Source organism: Mustela lutreola, chromosome 3 (assembly GCF_030435805.1).
Source record: "Mustela lutreola isolate mMusLut2 chromosome 3, mMusLut2.pri, whole genome shotgun sequence".
NCBI lineage: Eukaryota > Metazoa > Chordata > Mammalia > Carnivora > Mustelidae > Mustela > Mustela lutreola.
In genome coordinates, this window is record NC_081292.1 from 208256242 (window position 1) to 208273508 (window position 17267).

Sequence of the window (17267 nt, forward strand, 5' to 3'; positions counted from 1 at the left end):
GCTATGCAGATGCTTTTCCTCACACGTTCATAGTAACTTCATTATAAAGGCCCCAAACTGGAATACCGCTTGACTGTGGGAAGGACGAGTTAGTGCTGTGTGAAACAGCGTGGATGCGTCGCGGAAGCAGTGTGCCAGGTGAAAGCAAGCAGACACGACACACAGAACTGCTTACTTTTGATTTTATTTTTATGAAATTCTAGAGAATACAAAATTACAGGGATAGAAAATACATCACTTATCTGCGGGTAGAGTTGAGGGAAGGAGAACTTCGTGGTGATGAAAATGTTCCAAATCCTGGGGCGCCTGGGTGGCTCAGTGGGTTAAAGCCTCTGCCTTTGGCTCAGGTCATGATCTCAGGGTCCTGGGATCGAGCCCCGCTTCAGTCTCTCTGCTTGGCAAGGAGCCTGCTTCCTCCTCTCTCTGCCTGACTCTCTGCCTACTTGTGATCTTTCTCTCTGTCAAATAAATAAAATCTTAAAGAAAAAAAATGTTCCAAATCTTGATTGTAGGAGTGGTTGAACAACTGTATACATTTATCGAGCGTTACAGAACTCTTCACTTAAAATGAGTGAATTTTATATCTAAGTTACATGTGAGTAAAGCTAATTATTAAAAAAAATCAAAACATACCTAATTATATTTAAAAAACAGTTTGACATATAGACGTAGGTATTTGATTTGCTGAAGGTACCCATTACACTGTGCTGTTTATTGCTATGAGTAAGAGTAATTTAATGGTAGTGTTGCTGGGTACGTTGTGTCTTTGGAGAAGGAGGACAGCAAACCGTAAAGGGGAAAATACATCAATATGTGTAAACAGGAAACAGCTTTCCGGTGATGGATCCACTGGTGGATTATCAGTGACCCTGAAACACTATCATGAGCATTTGGGAGATCATGAAAGAGTGGTACTTGATTCTTTCGACATTATCTTTGCCCTTTTATTTAAATTGCTAAGGCTTTAAAGAAATTACTGGAAAAGTCTTAAGATACGATTGCAGAAAGCACTCTTGTTGGACTGGCTCTAAGCCTTTGCTGTAGATAAAAGAAGTACCAGTTCCCATTTCTATAAAGTAGTATTTGGTCTTTATATAATAGGGCCCTTCAGAATGAAAAAGAATATATTTAAAAATAAATGTTTCTGTGAAACTGCAGTATGCTATGAATTAGACTGACTTGCTTTAGTGCAGGTATTTTGTATTTCTGTTGGTTTATTGTCAATCTGAAACTTGGAAAAGATTTATAGGTATAAGTACAAAATATGTAAGATTATTTAGAAAAGTATTCACCGTTCATAGTATAGAAAATATAAATGATCCAAATATACACAAATTCCTAATTGTTGGGGTTCCTTTTGGAGTTAAATCTGACAGCCTAGACTTGTAGAGAATGTCATAAGTGACATCCTTTTTTTTATAAAGAAAAACCTCTGTAGCTTCTTTTCTAAGATCATCTCTAAATCAGAGAAGGATTTGGAGCTTATATGTATGTCTGTATTGTCCCTTCAAAGAAGCCTGAGGCCAACTTGGTAGAATTTTTCTAATTGTATCATTAAAGGGTTGTTGAAAATATTGTTGTTTTAATTGTATCAGTATAGGCTTGTTGGATAATGCATATCAAATAGTATGTTATTGAGTGTTCTGGTAGAGGTAGAGGTAGAGGGCGTATCCTGAGTTTTTCTTTTGTTGGAAATCCCTAAGATTTGGTAAAACTTAAGAAGAGTTCCTAGGACTCTTACCAAAAAAGCAGTGACTGTAATGCTGATAACGCTCTGAGTGCAACCATGTCCCGGTCACTGTTGTCTCCTCGGAAGTGTCTGATGCATAGTAGAGGCTCACTAATTCTGAATGGAGTTGAGAATGTGAATTATTTGATAAAAATATAGGAAAAAAGAAGTTGGCTCTTTGGCACACATGAGACAGCTTATTTTTAAAGGGCCGGATAATTTAGTTACGGCACTAACCAGTGTTTTACCAAGGAGAAATACGTTCACCAGGTTGTGTGGTTGCATGACCGTATCCATACACATTTCTGACATAGCTGAAGATCCGAGTCCTCATCATTTGTCCAGTGTTCTGGAATAGTCTCCGTGTTCCCTTTGTAATGAATGAGGCTCTGTTACATGAGCTCCTTTAACCCTCTTGCATCATCCTTTTGATTTCTGACCCGTGTCCCCTTTTTGCTGAGGGAAACATCCCCAAATGTACTTTCATTCCATCCTCTCCTGTCGCATTGAGGAGCTACTTGGCCATCAGTCTTCTCCATCTTTCACTTATCTGTAAAATTTTACCTTCTTGGGTGACTGCACATTTCCTTCTGCCCTTATTTTCAAAAACTTTCCTGCTCTTAGAAAAAGCCTTCTCTTGGGGCGCCTGGGTGGCTCAATGGATTAAGTCTCTGCCTTCGGCTCAGGTCATGATTCCAGGGTTCTGGGATCGAGCCCCACATCTGCTCAGCAGGGAGCCTGCTTCCCCCTCTCTCTCTGACTGCCTCTCTGCCTACTTGTAATGTCTCTCTCTCTGTGTCAACTAAATAAAATCTTAAAAAAAAAAAAAAAAAGAAAAAGAAAAAGCCTTCTCTTAACAGTTTTTCCTCAAGCTACCATCCTGACTTTGTCTTCCCCCCTTTTCCACCAAAACTATACAAGTAAGTTTTTATTAACTCCTATCACCTGACATGATGTCTTCTCCGTCTTTTCTTCTTGACTTTTCATCAGCCTTTGGCATTGATTACCTCTATAACCTTGTGTGTAGAGTGAAGTAGACTTTGGGATTGTCAGGCTGGCGGTTGGACTCCTCTCTGAGTAACCTTGGATAAATTCTTCCCAGGCTGGTTTCCGCGTTTGTACAGCGTACACCCGTGTGAGCGAAGGGAAGTGTGCTCAGTACATACTCCTTCCCTTCCCTTCCCTGTTTGGCTTGGTTTCTGGCTCCTTGCACTATCCATTTTTGGGGTAGATAGTATTACAGTCTCCATCTGAGAAATGAAGAAACTAAGATCAATCATGTAGAAGGTGGTGGGGCTGGAATTCTACCACTGAGTTGTGGACTGTAGAGTTCAAACCCTGAGTCTCTGTGCCTGATTGCCAGTATACTAAGAATCGTTGGAAACTAGTTTTCCTTGGGTTGTCAGTGCACAACCTATTTTCTAACGTGGTGTCTGTTAACAGGAAATCTAATTACTAATTCATTAAATGTCTTAACCAGTGGAGCTTTTCAATTGAAATTTTCTTCCCTTTTTTTTCTAGTGTACTTATGTGTGCATCACACAAGCACAAACACCTGGAGCCCTTACTATGTGGCCATTTTTTCCTGTCTGTCTCATCCATTCTTCCACCCACCCCTGCCCCCCGATAACCACCAGTTCTCTGTATTTAAGTCTGGGTTTTTTTTCTTTGTTTATTTGTTTTGTTTCTTAAATACCACATGAATGAAATCATATGGTATTTCTTTTTCTCAGGCTTATTTCACTAGCATTATCTGCATGAGGTCCATCCATGTTATTGCAAAAATCAAGATTTCGTTCTTTATTATGACTGGGTAATACACCATTGTATATACGTGCCACGTCTTCTTTATACATTCACACTTGGGTTCCTTCTGTATCCTGGCTACTGTAAATAATGTTGCAATAAACATAGGGGTGTGTGGATCTTTTCATATTTAGTGTTTTTGTTTTCTTTGGGTAAGTACCTAGTAGTGGGATTACTGGATCATATGGTAATTTTATTTTTAATTTTTTCGAGGTACCTCTGTAATGTTTTCCACAGTGGCTGCACCAGTTTATATTTCTACCAACAGTGCATGAGGGTTCCTTTTTCTCCATATCCTCACCAACGCTTGTTCCTTATCTTTTTGATACTGGCCATTTGACAAGGGTATACTGTATCTCATGGTGGTTTTGATTTGTATTTCACTGCTGATCAGTGATGTTGAATATCTTTTCATGTGTTTGTTGGCCATGTTTATGTCCTCTTTGGAAAAATGTCTGTTCATGTTTTTTGCCTGTTTTTTAATTGGATTGTTTGTGTTGAGTTGTACAAGTTCTTTATATATTTTAGATATTAATCCCTTATTGAATGTATCATTTGCAGATATCTTCCCCCATTCAGTAGGTTGCCTTGTCATTTTGTTGATGGTCTCCATCAATGTGTAAAAGCTTTTTATTTTGGTGTGGTTCCTCTAATTTATTTTTGCTATGTTTCCCTTGCTTTAGGAGACATATATAGGAAAATGTTTCTACTGGCAGTGTCAGAATTACTACCTGTGTTTTCTTTTAGGGGTTTTGTGGTTTCAGGTATCACATTGAGGTCTTTGATCCATTTTGAGCTTATTTTTAATATGCTGTATGAAAGTGGTCCAGTTTCTTTCTTTTGTGTGAAGCTGTCCAGTTTCCCCCCACCATCTGTTAATGAGCCTATCTTTTCCCCATTGTATATATATCCTGCCTCATTTCTTACAGGTTAGTCGTCCATGTAAGTGTGGGTTTATTTCTGAGGTCTCTTTCCGTTCCATTCCATGTTTTATAGTATTACTACAGCTTTGTAGTATTATCTTGAAATCTGGGATTTTAATACCTGCAGGTTTCTTCTTTTTTCTCAAAATTGCTTTGGCTGTTTGGGGTCTTTTTTGGGTCCATATGGATTTTAACATTATTCTAGTTCTTTGGAAGATGCTGCTGGTATTTTGATAGGGATTGCATTAAATCTGTAGCTTGCTTTGTGTAGTATGAACATTTTAAAATACTGGTTTTTCTAATCCATGAGCGTGGAATATCTTTCTGTTGTTTGTATCATCTTCAGTTTCTTTCATCAGCGTTTTATAGCTTTCAGCATACAGGTCTTTCACCGCCTTGGTTAAGTTTATTCCTAAGTATTTTATTATCTTTGGTGCAGTTGTAGATGGGATGGTTTTCCTGTTAAGTGGCCTTTTTAATAAGAGTAATTGGTAGCCAACTGAGGAAGTATGGCAAAGAGAGTTTGTGTTTTGAGAATTCTAGATTGTATATAAAGTGCAGTTAGCCTAACACAGGCAGTTAGTCATAATGGTAGTGCTGAGGTACGTGATTGTGGGCTTTTATACTATAGCCTTTTGGAAAGGGAACTATAGCTTCATTGACTTTGTAGACTAGAAAAGATAGAACGTTGTTATGTCACTCCTCAAGTACAGCTTTCAACACCGTGAGTGAAGCTCTTCCAGATGGTCACATGGGTCATGTGGTTCACCTGTGTCATTGCTCTTGCTAGAGAAAACCAGTGGTTTTGTCAGCAAAATGGACCCCTTGTCTACTTTCCTGTGAAAAGGAGGGGCCTCCTAGCATAGTACACAGACTTCTGTGCAGGTGCCATCATCCTCATGGTCTGTAACCAGAAAGGGGAGACCGTGGAGTGGGAGTGCTTCGGGGGCATTAAGAGAGATCATGTGCATGCAGCACTGAGGGCAGAAGGGTGAGTTCCGATGAAGATGAATCAGATGCATGAAAAGGCTTAGTTTCTTTTCTCTCTTTCTCACCTTTTCTTCAGCATTGTGACTGTAGGTAGGACACTGACTTCCCTGAACTTTTCCTGTACAGTAGTCATCTATGTAAGTTCCAGCAGCTGTTAGGTCAGATCCTGCCCTGTCCGTTTGGCGTGTTCTCTGAATATGCATGCCACACTTGAGGACAATGCAGAGAACCTGGAATCTTGATGGGGGAGTTCTTTGAACTCAGGAACTGAAATTTCTGCCTTTGAGACAATCACTCAACAACAGGCTTGAAAGCTGTATTGCAGTTATGAAGACCAGGGCAAGCATCAGATTTACCTAGCCCATGATAGATATACACAGCAGATTTACGTAGCATATTACGTAGCATGTGCAGCAGCCGCTGGTCACAGTCACACAAGTGCGTCAGAACACTAGTAACACCATCTTTAAATTCAGAAGGAAAGGGCGCATGGCACTGTGGCCAAGGAGTCCGGCCTGTTACTGTTCCTTTATTAAGTATTTAAATACTATAGAAGACCACCTCATGGTGTCTTGTTTTCTCTTCTTACTTTTAAGGTAAGCAGATTTATTTTTAGATAAAGAGTGTAGTTCAGTTCAAACACTTCTCTATAGTCGCAAAATGGGAAGGAAAGAGCTATATTTCTACTGTACCTTTTTTATATTATAAAGAATAATGTTCTCTGATATCTTAGTTGTTTGTAAGATGTATATTAATTTTACTTCAGCATAATCACTGTTTGCTTACCTAGTTGGGATCATAATTTATGGCAGGCAGCTACAAAAATATGGATTTCTTTTGTTAATTTATGGGTATAGCATTTATTCCACTGGTGGAATGATTTGTTTCGTTATTACAGGAGATTAGAAAACCATTGGTGCTTTGACAGGATGAGGTTATGGCATAATCTCACTTTTATGAAACTGCCAGGTGAAGGTACAAATTTTACCAAATTTTAATAAGATTTACATCAAAACTCAGCTAATTTGTTATAGACAATAAAGGAACACTTGGGCTAAAACTAGTAAAAAAAATTTTTTTTCTCCCACAGATAATTAATAAAATGTCCCCAACATCCCTAAAGATAACACTAAGGCAGCTCATAGAGGGCTCTTCAAAGACCTTGCAAGAAGTATTTACTATGGAATATCGGCTGAGTCAAGCTTGTATGGTAAGACTTTAAAAAAAAATATATATATATATATATATATTTTCTATTTATGAAAGTAATAGATATTCATTGTGGAGCATGTAAAATACAGAAAACTATAAACAAAACCCTTAAAACTGCGTGTTAATCTGCTCTGTGGAAGCACAACAGACCAGCTAGCTTAAGGGGCGTGGGACTGTCACGTTGGCACTATTCTTGAGTTGAGCTCTTAGGAAACAATGATTACATTTGTGTGTTAAGTTTAAGAAAGCCTCTGATCTCAGGTGGGGTTCAAAATAGAAATAAATCATTTTTCAGGCCTGCTCTCTGACCTTTGGGCAAGAAGCATGAACTCTGTAAATTTGAATCCCCTCACTGGTAAAATGAGGAGTGTATGTCTATGTAAAATGTAGGAATGGGTGTTACTAGTTTGTTCCGTGTCTTAATTAATAGATTAACATTGAGAATAACATTGTAAATATATTTGAAATAGACCAATGACATAGATTATTAATTTAATGAGACACTTCAGAATCATGGAGACTTCTTCTAGATGATAAACTCTTTGAAAGCAGAATCATTGATTTTGGGCTATATGTAGAGGGCCCTTAGATTAATTTAAGGCCTAAAGGAAATATTTTGCTTAGTAACTAGAAAGTAGGTCTCCCTAATGGATTTTCATATTTTGAAATAGTTATTAAATAACAATACCCAGCGCTTGTTCCGTCATGTGCCTCTTAATGTCCATCACCCAGTTACCCCATCCCCCCATGCCCCCACTCCTCACCCCTCACCCCTCCACCAACCCTCAGTTCGTTTCCTGCAATTAGGAGTCTCTTAGGATTTGTCTCCCTCTCTGGTTTCATCTTGTTTTTTTCTTCCCTCTCTTCCCCTATGATCCCTCTTCTGTTTCTTAAATTCCACATATTAGTGAGATCGTATGATGATTGTCTTTCTCTGACTGACTGATTTTGCTTAGCATAACTCCCTCTAGTTCCATCCACGTCATTGCAAATGGGAAAATTTCTTTTTTGATGGCTGAGTAGTATTCCATTGTTTATACCTACCACATCGTCTTTATCCATTCGTCTGAGCCCAGATATTTGAACTGCAATCAGTCACTGAGTTTTGCTGCCTACACTGATGATGCCAGGGCTAAAAATAGAGACAGATGACCTTCTCAAGCACAGTCCTTGAGAAGAGAGAGACGAGTAGGAATGGTGGGGGAGGGGAGGAGAACAGGCCTTTGAAAGAGCTTTCTGTGTAGATAGGAAAGGGAAGGCATGGTACGGAGGGTTGTAGTTGGGCTGCAGGTAGTTGAGGGGTGAGAAGCTACAAATGTTCGTGGCTTAGCACTTCTCTTTTTGTAATGAAGTAGGAAGTTGAGTCATGAGAATACAGTGAGAGAAAAATTTGCCAGGTTGAAAAGGCAGAAGACAGTTGAAATCATCTTGGGAAGTGAGGAGAACATGGACCATTGGGCAGTTTTCCATGCCTGTTTGAGATTTGTGGGCATGAATTTTAAATGAAGCCAATCACAGATTTTCCTGCACCAAGATTTAGCCCCTTGAAAGCAGGCAGAGGCAGATGGTAGGGGCAGGTGGTGCTGGGATTTTGCCAGGACAGACTCAAGGGGAGAGAAAGCCTTGAAGGAGATGAGGGCATTTTCAGGGGAAAGTGACCACAGTAAAGTGGTGAAAAGTCGTCGGGCTTGAGCAGACTGGGATCGGAGGTGGTGATCCAGAGAGTGGGTCATACAGGCGGTCCAGTCTCTGTTGATTTCAGGCTGTGGCCATGGGAGTGGAGAAGACAGAGAAGCACTGGGAATAAGGATGCCTGGAGATTCACCATTTAATCTCAATTTTCTTTCAGGGAGGCCATGACTTTTATGAAGGTGTTAGAGCAGGTAAGTGATGATTGTTTTCTTCCTATTATGGAAATAGGATTTGTGAGCATATACTGTGAATCAAAGATAATAGTTGTTTTATTAGTGAAAATTCCACTTTCATAAAGATTGCAGAGTTGTTCCTTTCTTATTACCAGCTGGTGCATAAGGGAATATCAGTCCTTAAAATCAGTATTCTTTGGAAAATTCACATAACCTGTGTTACTACTCCCTAATTTGTATGTAAGAGGTAATCCTGCTTCTCCAGTCGCATGGACTGCCTCTGCTAAGGACAGCTGGGTCTGAAAACTCACGCTACTGCTGGAGCCTTGGAAAACTGCTTTTATTCCGTTGTAAGAAGCCTCAGGCCCCTCCCCCCCTCTCTAGTACTGGCCTGGCGGCTCCCTACTGTTACCTCTTCACCTGTACCTGAGCAGTTAAACACTGACATTGGGAAAAAAAATGACATAATTAGTAACATCTGCTAATCTTCTTAGTAATTTGTTTTTATCATCTCCAAAGTTAGCATACTTAGAGAAAGTGAAATGGTTCATTTTTTGCTCGTAGCAAATCTGTATCCCCATAAGTAAGAGCTATCATTTATGTTGCATGAGTGAGTTCTTCCTTTTGCATGTGTTTTGCTCTCTAAGTTTTTAATGTTTTTATGGATTGCTTTAATATAGTAGAGACTCTGTATATACTTTATCTGAATAAAAGATTAGATTCTCTGAGCCGTATGTAAACTTTGATAAAGACTGGTCGCTGTAGTAGAATTCTCTTAACTTACAGCACAACATCAGAAATAAGCAGGCATTCAAATCCTTTTAGAGGACTCGGAATTGAGTCAGAGGAAATGGCTGTATGTTTCTATAAAAACAAGTAAAATGTGCATTTTCCCGCTAATTCCCTGCAAATTCTTGCTGCATGTGGATCAGAGGCTGGACCTTTGATATTAGGAGGACCTGTGTGCCCCTTGGGTTTTAATGCGTTATGATTCATAACGCAGGAGCTTATCAAGCCACTTTTAATGAAGAGAGAGTATACTGCCTCATCTCTCAGCACAACCTCCCTGTTTTGCAAGCAGCATCTATCTGGGTCAGACTGTTTGCTGTGCTTGCATAATAACCAAATGTTTGCTACAGTTTGCTAATTATAAAATATGTTAGCAAATTAGATAAAATAAACTAGCAAATTTAGGGGAATGGTTGTCAAAAATTCCCTTAACAGCTAAAATAAGCTGCTTCCTGGTTATAGAAGAAAATAAATACAGATTTCAGCAGAACTAGAGAGTTACCAAAAGGAATTTGAGTGGGTGCCTCATGAGACTTGAAAGAACCTGAGCTGTCTACATGACAGGAACTTGTTATATCTGTGCTAAGTAAAAAAAAATTCTGTCTGTGAGAACATACAGCTTTTATTAATATTCTTTCCTTTTGCCCTTAAGCAGACTTTCGGAGAGGTAAATACCATGATAGCTTTAGCCAGAGGGCTTTAAGGGAAGAGATTCTTGAAGAAAGGAATGTTCCAGAATTGCTTTTACTTATGCTGTTTGGGGAATCTAAAACTGTCAGATTGGCAGGGATCATAACATCAGTGTTACCACTGATCCTGATACCAGCTAGAAACCTGGAACTAGGCAGCCCAGACTTAAAGACCTCCAGTGTGGGGCACCGGAGTGGTGCTGGCAGTAGAAGCTTCCAAGTGTTGGTTTGCGTCAGGTCAGATCTCAGGGTCGTGAGATGGAGCCCTGCATCAGCCACCGCCCTCAGCGGGCTCTGCTCGAGAGTCCGTCTTCTTCTTCTGTGGTCCCTCCTCCCCCTTGTTCGCTCACTCTCTAAAATAAATAAATCTTAAAAACAAACAACAAAAAACCCTCCAGTATCCCCCCAAATTATGCACATTTTAAGCATGGTTAACCATACTAAGTGTAGTCCCCCCACTATTTTTTTTTGTACGAAATAATACAGAAGGATCCTGTATACCTGTCACCAAGTTTTCCCAAGCAGTAATGGCTAGAATATAGTCATATACTCTCCAACCAGGAAACGGACAGCCCCTTCCCTGTTTAAACGACAGGTTTGCCAGTTGCCTCATCCTTATGATCCGACGGGGATGCTGTGTGGCCACAGTAAATGATGACTGCACCATAATAAGAGAAGTAGTTTCTTAGGATAACCTGAAGACAGTCTGCTGTTTTAATTCAGAGCTGTGTGAACTAGAGGATTCAGCAGAACAGCAGTATCCACATTGAATTGTGCATAAAGTCACCCCCGTCCCTCTACTTCAAGTAATTTTCCTTTCAATTCAATGTGGAGGAGTTTAGAAGGCAGATCTGGGCCCTCCACCCTCCCTTGCCTTCCCTTTAAACCACACCAACTCGGGTTTTAGCTGCTTTATAACAGCAAGATTTCATTTACGGTTTTGTCTGAAGAAGACTAAGGCTTGAGCCACATTAGTTCATAGGCTGTGGCATCAGACTTGGTGCAGCGGGAAGTGACCACATGAGTCATCACCAGTACGTTCCTGTCCATCCAAATCCTATGGAGCTTTAATTTAAAAGAAAAATGGAATACATGCAAAAATTTTAACTTTGCAGGAAAAAATGTGCTAGACAAAATATGTCTTGTGTAAGGTAGTTTCTGTCAATTCAATAATTAAAATCTGGTAATACTGGAAGGAAACATACTAACATTTCTTATGTCTTCACTTGACAGTTTTAATAGATAAAGACCAGAGTCCAAAGTGGAAACCAGCTGATCTAAAAGAAGTTACTGATGAAGATTTGAATAATTACTTTAAGTCTCTGGGAAGTAATGATTTGAAATTCTAAGGTGGCTAGATTTTTAAGGTGTTATTTTGGAGCACATGTTGGCAAACTATAGTACATGGGCCAGATCCGGCCTGCTGCCTGTTGCTGAGTTTTCCACAAGCTAAGAATGTTTTCTGCATTTTTAAATGGCTGAGGGAAAAAAGAATCAACTACTAATATGTCATGACACATGAAGGTTACATGCAATTTCATATCTGCGCTCATAAGTGAATATTGACTGGTGTGTCACTACACTTGGCTATTTACCTATTGTCTGCGGCTGCTTTGAGTAGTGCAACAGATACCTTAAGGCCTGCAAAGCCTAAAATACTATCATCCTTTTCAGAAAATGTTTGCCAGCCCGTTTTATAAAAATGGGAAAATTAGGAGGTCTTAAATATCTAATTGAAATGAGAACCTTATGTTTTGGTTTTGGGTAGTAGTTTTTATGTTGATTAAATAAACATATGTATAGATTATTTAAAAAACCTGGAATTTTTTGGCTATTTTGTTAATGCTTCAGAGAATTTTCTGGATATATAAACCTGTTTTAAAGTAATTATGTTACTATAGAAGTGTTCCTTTTATAATATTAGAAATCTCTGGCAAAGTGAAAAGGTTTTTATGAGGTTGTCTCTGGTATTATTAACTCAGCTTTTATCTTCCCTCAAATTAACCAGAATCCTTCCCTGTGGTGAAAATGATGGTTGTTTTGTAGGATTTGTGAGTCTGAAAAAATGAGGAATTAGGAAACTCCAATCTCTAAAATAGAGAACATTGCTTTTTACAATTTACATTAAACTTGGGTGTGATGAGTTATTTGCTGTTACATAGTATAAATCAGGAGGGGGGGGAGGACTTTTTGTTCAGAATAGAAATACATTCCAAAACTGTTGACAAAATAAGTTTTTCTTAAGGTACACAAGAACCTGCAGGGTGCTCCAGACTTGGGACATTAAAGTCAGGGCAAGAATAATCTTTAAAGCTCAGTTTATCATTTTTTTTTGTGACCGAGTTTTCCCTTCATCCCAAACCACTCAAACTAAGAGAACTTCTGGTTTTTAAGAACAGAAAGTGGCAAAACTGAAAAAGACATCAGAGGTCACATCCTGCACCCTTCTTATAGGTGAGGGAACTGCAATCTGGGAGTTGCTTTGAATTTTCTAAATATTTAACATGAAGCATCCCCCCCGCCCCGCGCGAGAAGTCATGAACAGATTCCGAGTACAGATGGCATGGTAGTGGACATGTTTACATTAATATTCTTACAGCTCTTAAATTGGACCTGAATGATCCAAGAAATAATTTCTGTCAGTGGAGTTTTACTCACTTTGCCTTCATTAGAAATGCAGAAAATGTTAAGCTCTTTATATCGAAAAATTTGACAGTACACAATATTGAAAGGCATTTGCTTTAATCAGAACTTAGCTAGTTCGTGGCAACTAGACTTTTATTGTATGGTTAGAAAAAAATGCTTTCACAAAAATATTTGGAAAAATACCATTTCATAGCTAAGTCTTACAAGGAGGAGAATGAACAAAACTTGAGTTTTGCAAAGTAATATATAGGGAGTACATCTGAGCTTGTGCCCACTGCTCCCAGGAAGGCATGTCCAGTGGGGCCGCACAAATACAGGATGAGGGCATTACGATGAAGCAAACAATATATATTTGTTGGAACTTTGTTTTTAACTCACTATTCCTTGACAGTATTGATCATGTGTCTCTAACTTTGATTTCTAAAGCCATAGAATACAAAAGTACAGTTCCCTCTTCTCATAAAATGTCGGTGATATTAAGTGGGATAGGAGTGTCAGGCTAGCTCCTTCATTCAATGCGTCTGTTTTTAATACGAATAAGGCATTTTGACACAAATTATTCCTATGGAACTAAAATCAGTTTTATCCCCTTAAATTGTGCTTTGAGTGCTAGTGACCTCAGATAGTTTGCAAAGAACAGATAAGCGAACTGAAAATTGAGACCTCTGGGATCAGATGCTGGCAGCTGAAAGGGAACAACACAAGAGCCCGTCACCTGGGCAGGGGGACAGTGAAGCACTGTTGCGGGGCTTGGTGAGGGACCAGCACACTTCCCCTGGTCACCTGCTGCCCTGGCAGTTGCCATCCAAGGTAGCTGGTTACACCAGGCTCGTCTGCCCCTATCCTGGATGTTCTGAAGGGAAAAGACTCAGTGGTTGGGCACGTGCCAGTGTGGTAAAGAAAGGAACTTGCTACTGTTTCCCTTCCCTCGGCGAGAACCCTGGAGACTTGTTTTTGCCGTGTGTCTTCTGACGGAGCCTGATGTGATGCTGTTTCGTGAGCCCCCGTTTTCCCGGGTTCCTTTCCCTTACAGTTTGGCCCCTGTCTTTCATGTGTGTGTGTGATTTCTAAGTCGGAACAAATGTCTCCCTTCCCAGCAGCTAATAATTCTCTCCGTCTTCTGTTCTACATGTTCCTTCCTTATCACACAGATCCTCCATTCTTTGACCGTTCATGAAAGTTAAAATGAAGTAGATCCAATATTTAGATCCGAAGGTATGAAAGAAGTTATTCTATCAAAGAGGTTCTCATCTGTTCTTGTCATCAAGACCAAACTGTGTCTTGATTATCGGATGCAGCACTCATCTGTTTAACCGGTTCTTTTCCCTGCCTGCCCCTAGTTTGGTGTGTTGACTAACCCACTGATGATGCAGGCCTCGTAGTTCCTTGTCCATCCATAGTTTGACATAACAGAGCATATATTTCCAAGATAATTCTCTGTTGCAAGACCTAACTCTGTTAAAATGAGTCAGTAGACGGAGCGCCTGGGTGGCTCAGTGGGTTAAAGCCTCTGCCTTCAGCTCAGGTCATGATCCCAGGGTCCTGGGATCGAGCCCCACATCAAGCTCTCTGCTCGGTGGGGAGCCTGCTTCCCCCTCTCTCTCTGCCTACTTGTGATCTCTCTCTGTCAAATACATAAATAAAATCTTAAAGTCAGTAGTGAGGTGTTGGTGCTTGGTAACAAAACAGTACTGCTATTGTGTCAGAGTGGCAACAGAGAATTCTTGCTAGATGTGGACCTGGCAGGCATCCCTGCTACACGCCTGGGACATAGGGGCCCAGGCACAGGAGGAACCTGAGGTTAAAATATTTATAAGAAAACTCAACAGTCTACATCGTACGTGTGCTGAAAAATTTTGTGTGGCTATGGCTTTGTGTTCTCACCCTAATACTGTATCTTTTAAATAGTAAATGCTTTGCAGCAAAAGTGGTCTGTTGTGAGATATAAAATGAATGAAAAATGGCAACATCTAGGCTTTTGTCTGAGTCATTAGTATACTCAAAAACCTAAATTTTTCTTCATGAGCTTGAAAGATATTTTGCATTTTCAGAAAAATTTGGTTCCTTAGCTTTTGGACTTCAGATCTTTATATTAACAGGGGTCATGGTTTTTCTGTATAAGTTTCTAGATTGCAAGTACAACAGGACAGTTCAAATCCTGGGACTAGGTGAAATGAAAGTTGAAGGACCCGGTGTCCTTTGGTAACTGAAAGATGGTACACAACTCACTTCAAAGTACTCTCTTTGTCCACACAACAGGGAGAATTCACTCTTTGTGGGTTTCAAAGGATAGCTAAAATTAGAGGTAGCATTTCTGCCTTCTTACAAGGCCAAATACATATTTATCTCATTAAAAAGGTTACAGTCTTTTTCTGCCTTCCTTTAGCAGTCAGTGACAAGGGTCTGTTGAATCTTAGTAAAAGAATTTAATGCACACAGACTTAAGTAATTCCCTTTCCAACTAAACTCAGTGTGTAACAAATCTGGATGAAAAGACCATTCTAGAGACTGAGTCCCAGTTTTTCTGCAGGCTATGTTTTCTTAGTATCTTCTTCCACTCCCAGATTTTCTGTTCCATTGATTTTAAAGAGTACTGAATTCTTGGGAAGAAAATAATTCCCCCAAAAGTTAGCGAGATTTAGAAAATAGTATATGGCTGGAAATGCCTTATGGGCATCATTACCATAAAAAAAAAATACATGAGTACTCTCTTCCAAGGAGTGTTTGATCTTCTGTTTTGTAATGCAACTGTATAGTCTCATGCATAGACTGGCCCCACAGTAACCGGAATGGGAATTGCCCCATTAGTCCATAATAAAGATGGGAAGGAATGCCCATTACACCAACTCTCTACATCTTTGAGACATTAAAACTTCACATACCTACAGCACTGAGAAGAGGCTCTGCTTTCTACCTTGAGCAGGACTTCTGTTATTTTAATATTTTGGTGTTTGCAAAAGTTCTTGTTTCGTTAGATCACTGGACTGCTTAAGTCAATGCCATAAACATTGTCATGGCTTCTGTAAATTGTATCCTGTTCAGGTTGTGTGAAGTATTGAGTTCTATAATAACCGCTATGGTTAGTTAGGGACCTGAGGTTGAAGGTGGTTAAGGACAGGTTTCAAGGTGCACTTCTTCTGCAAGGGGTGCTTTCTACTGCTTGATCGTATGTATTAAGTAGGGATCCTTGACACAAATGGCTTTGACAAATGACCCGCTAGTATTTACCATGGCTTAAGTGCAAGTTCTTTGCCAAGACATCTGAAAAATCCTTTTCATAACTTGTTTGTGTGTGTAAATTAACAAATAGTTATTTTAAAAGGAGCATCTTGAAAATAACCATTTGATTTCTTTGGTGCTACTACTAGTGCTCAGGAAGGAAGTGGTATGGCACACAGCTGACTACTGTGGTCGGGCCCTGTGCTTAGCCCTTTAAAATGACTCCAACCCAAGACCAAGCAGCAAGAATTTGCTGTTAACATAAAAGTGCTTATCGTATGTCATGTTAGGTACTCCTGTATACTCTTGATACTATCATGGACTTTTTTTCCTCCATCCCAGTGGAGTGATTTGTATTTATTCACACCAGTTTTTGCTATTATTTCATGTGTTTAAACTAGCACCAACTTCCTCCACAATTCTAGAAAGTTATTCTCAGCGTCCTACGGCGTCAGGGCCCCTCACTCTCAATGTACGGGATGTCGTCGTACTTCATGTTGTTGCCCGCCCACTGCTGCAGGGCGTCGCTGAGAATTTCCTGTGACAGGCGGTGTGCAAACTCAAAGACCACAGTTTCAGGCCCTCGTGGTTCCTTCAGTTCCTCGTCGGCATTAACTGGAGCAGGCATCCTCAGTAGAAATCTCTCTTCAGGCATAAAGCTTTCTTCACTTGCATGTCGCTTCTCACTCTCAAATGTGGTCGGAAATGGGAACGTTTGCTTTGATTTCATGCAGCCCATGTTATGTAGAGCGCTGAGTGAAGAGAAGCAGTAGCAAAGACTACTTCAGCAGCATCTCTGGAAAACACTGGGCTTGTCCACGTGAAACTGACCAGAGCTTTTCCTTTCCAGGCACTTCAGAAATCAGTGTTTCTTCTTGCCAGTCTTCACCTGTAGTGTTTATCTGTGAAAAGAAAAGTTTCATTTTGAAGCTACCAAATGCAAAATACTGTGTAATTAGGTAGCGTGTAGAGACCGACCCTTTACCACTTTGGTCACTTGTGAGGGAAGAATAACTTTATCTTATCAATAGAAAGAAAACAACTCAGTAAAATTGGCAATTTACAAAATAGGAAATTTTTTTTCAAGGTCTGGAAAATTTTATAAATCTAAAAACAGTTTAACTTTTACTAGCCTAGATTTATTTATGTATACCAGGGTTCAGCAAACTAGCCTTTGGCTCAAATACTAGCTGCCTGTTTTTGTAAACTGAGTTTATTAGAACATAGCTGTGCTGTTAGTATGTTGGCTCTGGCTAATTTCATGCTGCGGTGCAGAGATGAGTGGTTTTGATGGAGACCATGTGTCCTGAAATGCCTGAAATAATCACTGTGTGGCCATTTATAGAAAATGTTTGCCAGCCCCTGATCTGTCCTGTTGAAGGAAACAAGCATATAAAAC

At 39.7% G+C, this 17267-nt stretch overlaps 2 protein-coding genes across 12 annotated transcripts in view; one reads left to right on the top strand and one right to left on the bottom strand.

The window, feature by feature from the left end:
* Positions 1–17267, top strand: part of HIBCH (3-hydroxyisobutyryl-CoA hydrolase) — a 144033-nt gene that overhangs the window by 80678 nt on the left and 46088 nt on the right. For 6 of the 8 annotated variants that reach the window (XM_059168590.1, XM_059168588.1, XM_059168586.1 and 3 more), the window contains 2 exons: positions 6539–6658; positions 8510–8543. In XM_059168590.1, the coding sequence (XP_059024573.1) occupies positions 6539–6658; positions 8510–8543 (154 nt within the window). Of the gene's footprint in view, positions 1–6538; positions 6659–8509; positions 8544–11236; positions 11820–17267 lie in introns of those variants that run through there. The other 2 variants (XM_059168593.1, XM_059168592.1) reach the window with 2 other exon arrangements.
* The window catches only part of C3H2orf88 (chromosome 3 C2orf88 homolog), a 74817-nt gene continuing 70278 nt past the window's right edge, over positions 12729–17267 (bottom strand). For all 4 annotated transcript variants that reach the window (XM_059168597.1, XM_059168599.1, XM_059168596.1 and 1 more), the window contains one exon: positions 12729–16770. In XM_059168597.1, coding sequence (XP_059024580.1) covers positions 16320–16607 — 288 coding nt within the window. In that variant the 5' untranslated portion in view covers positions 16608–16770 and the 3' untranslated portion in view covers positions 12729–16319. The remainder of the gene's footprint in view (positions 16771–17267) is intronic.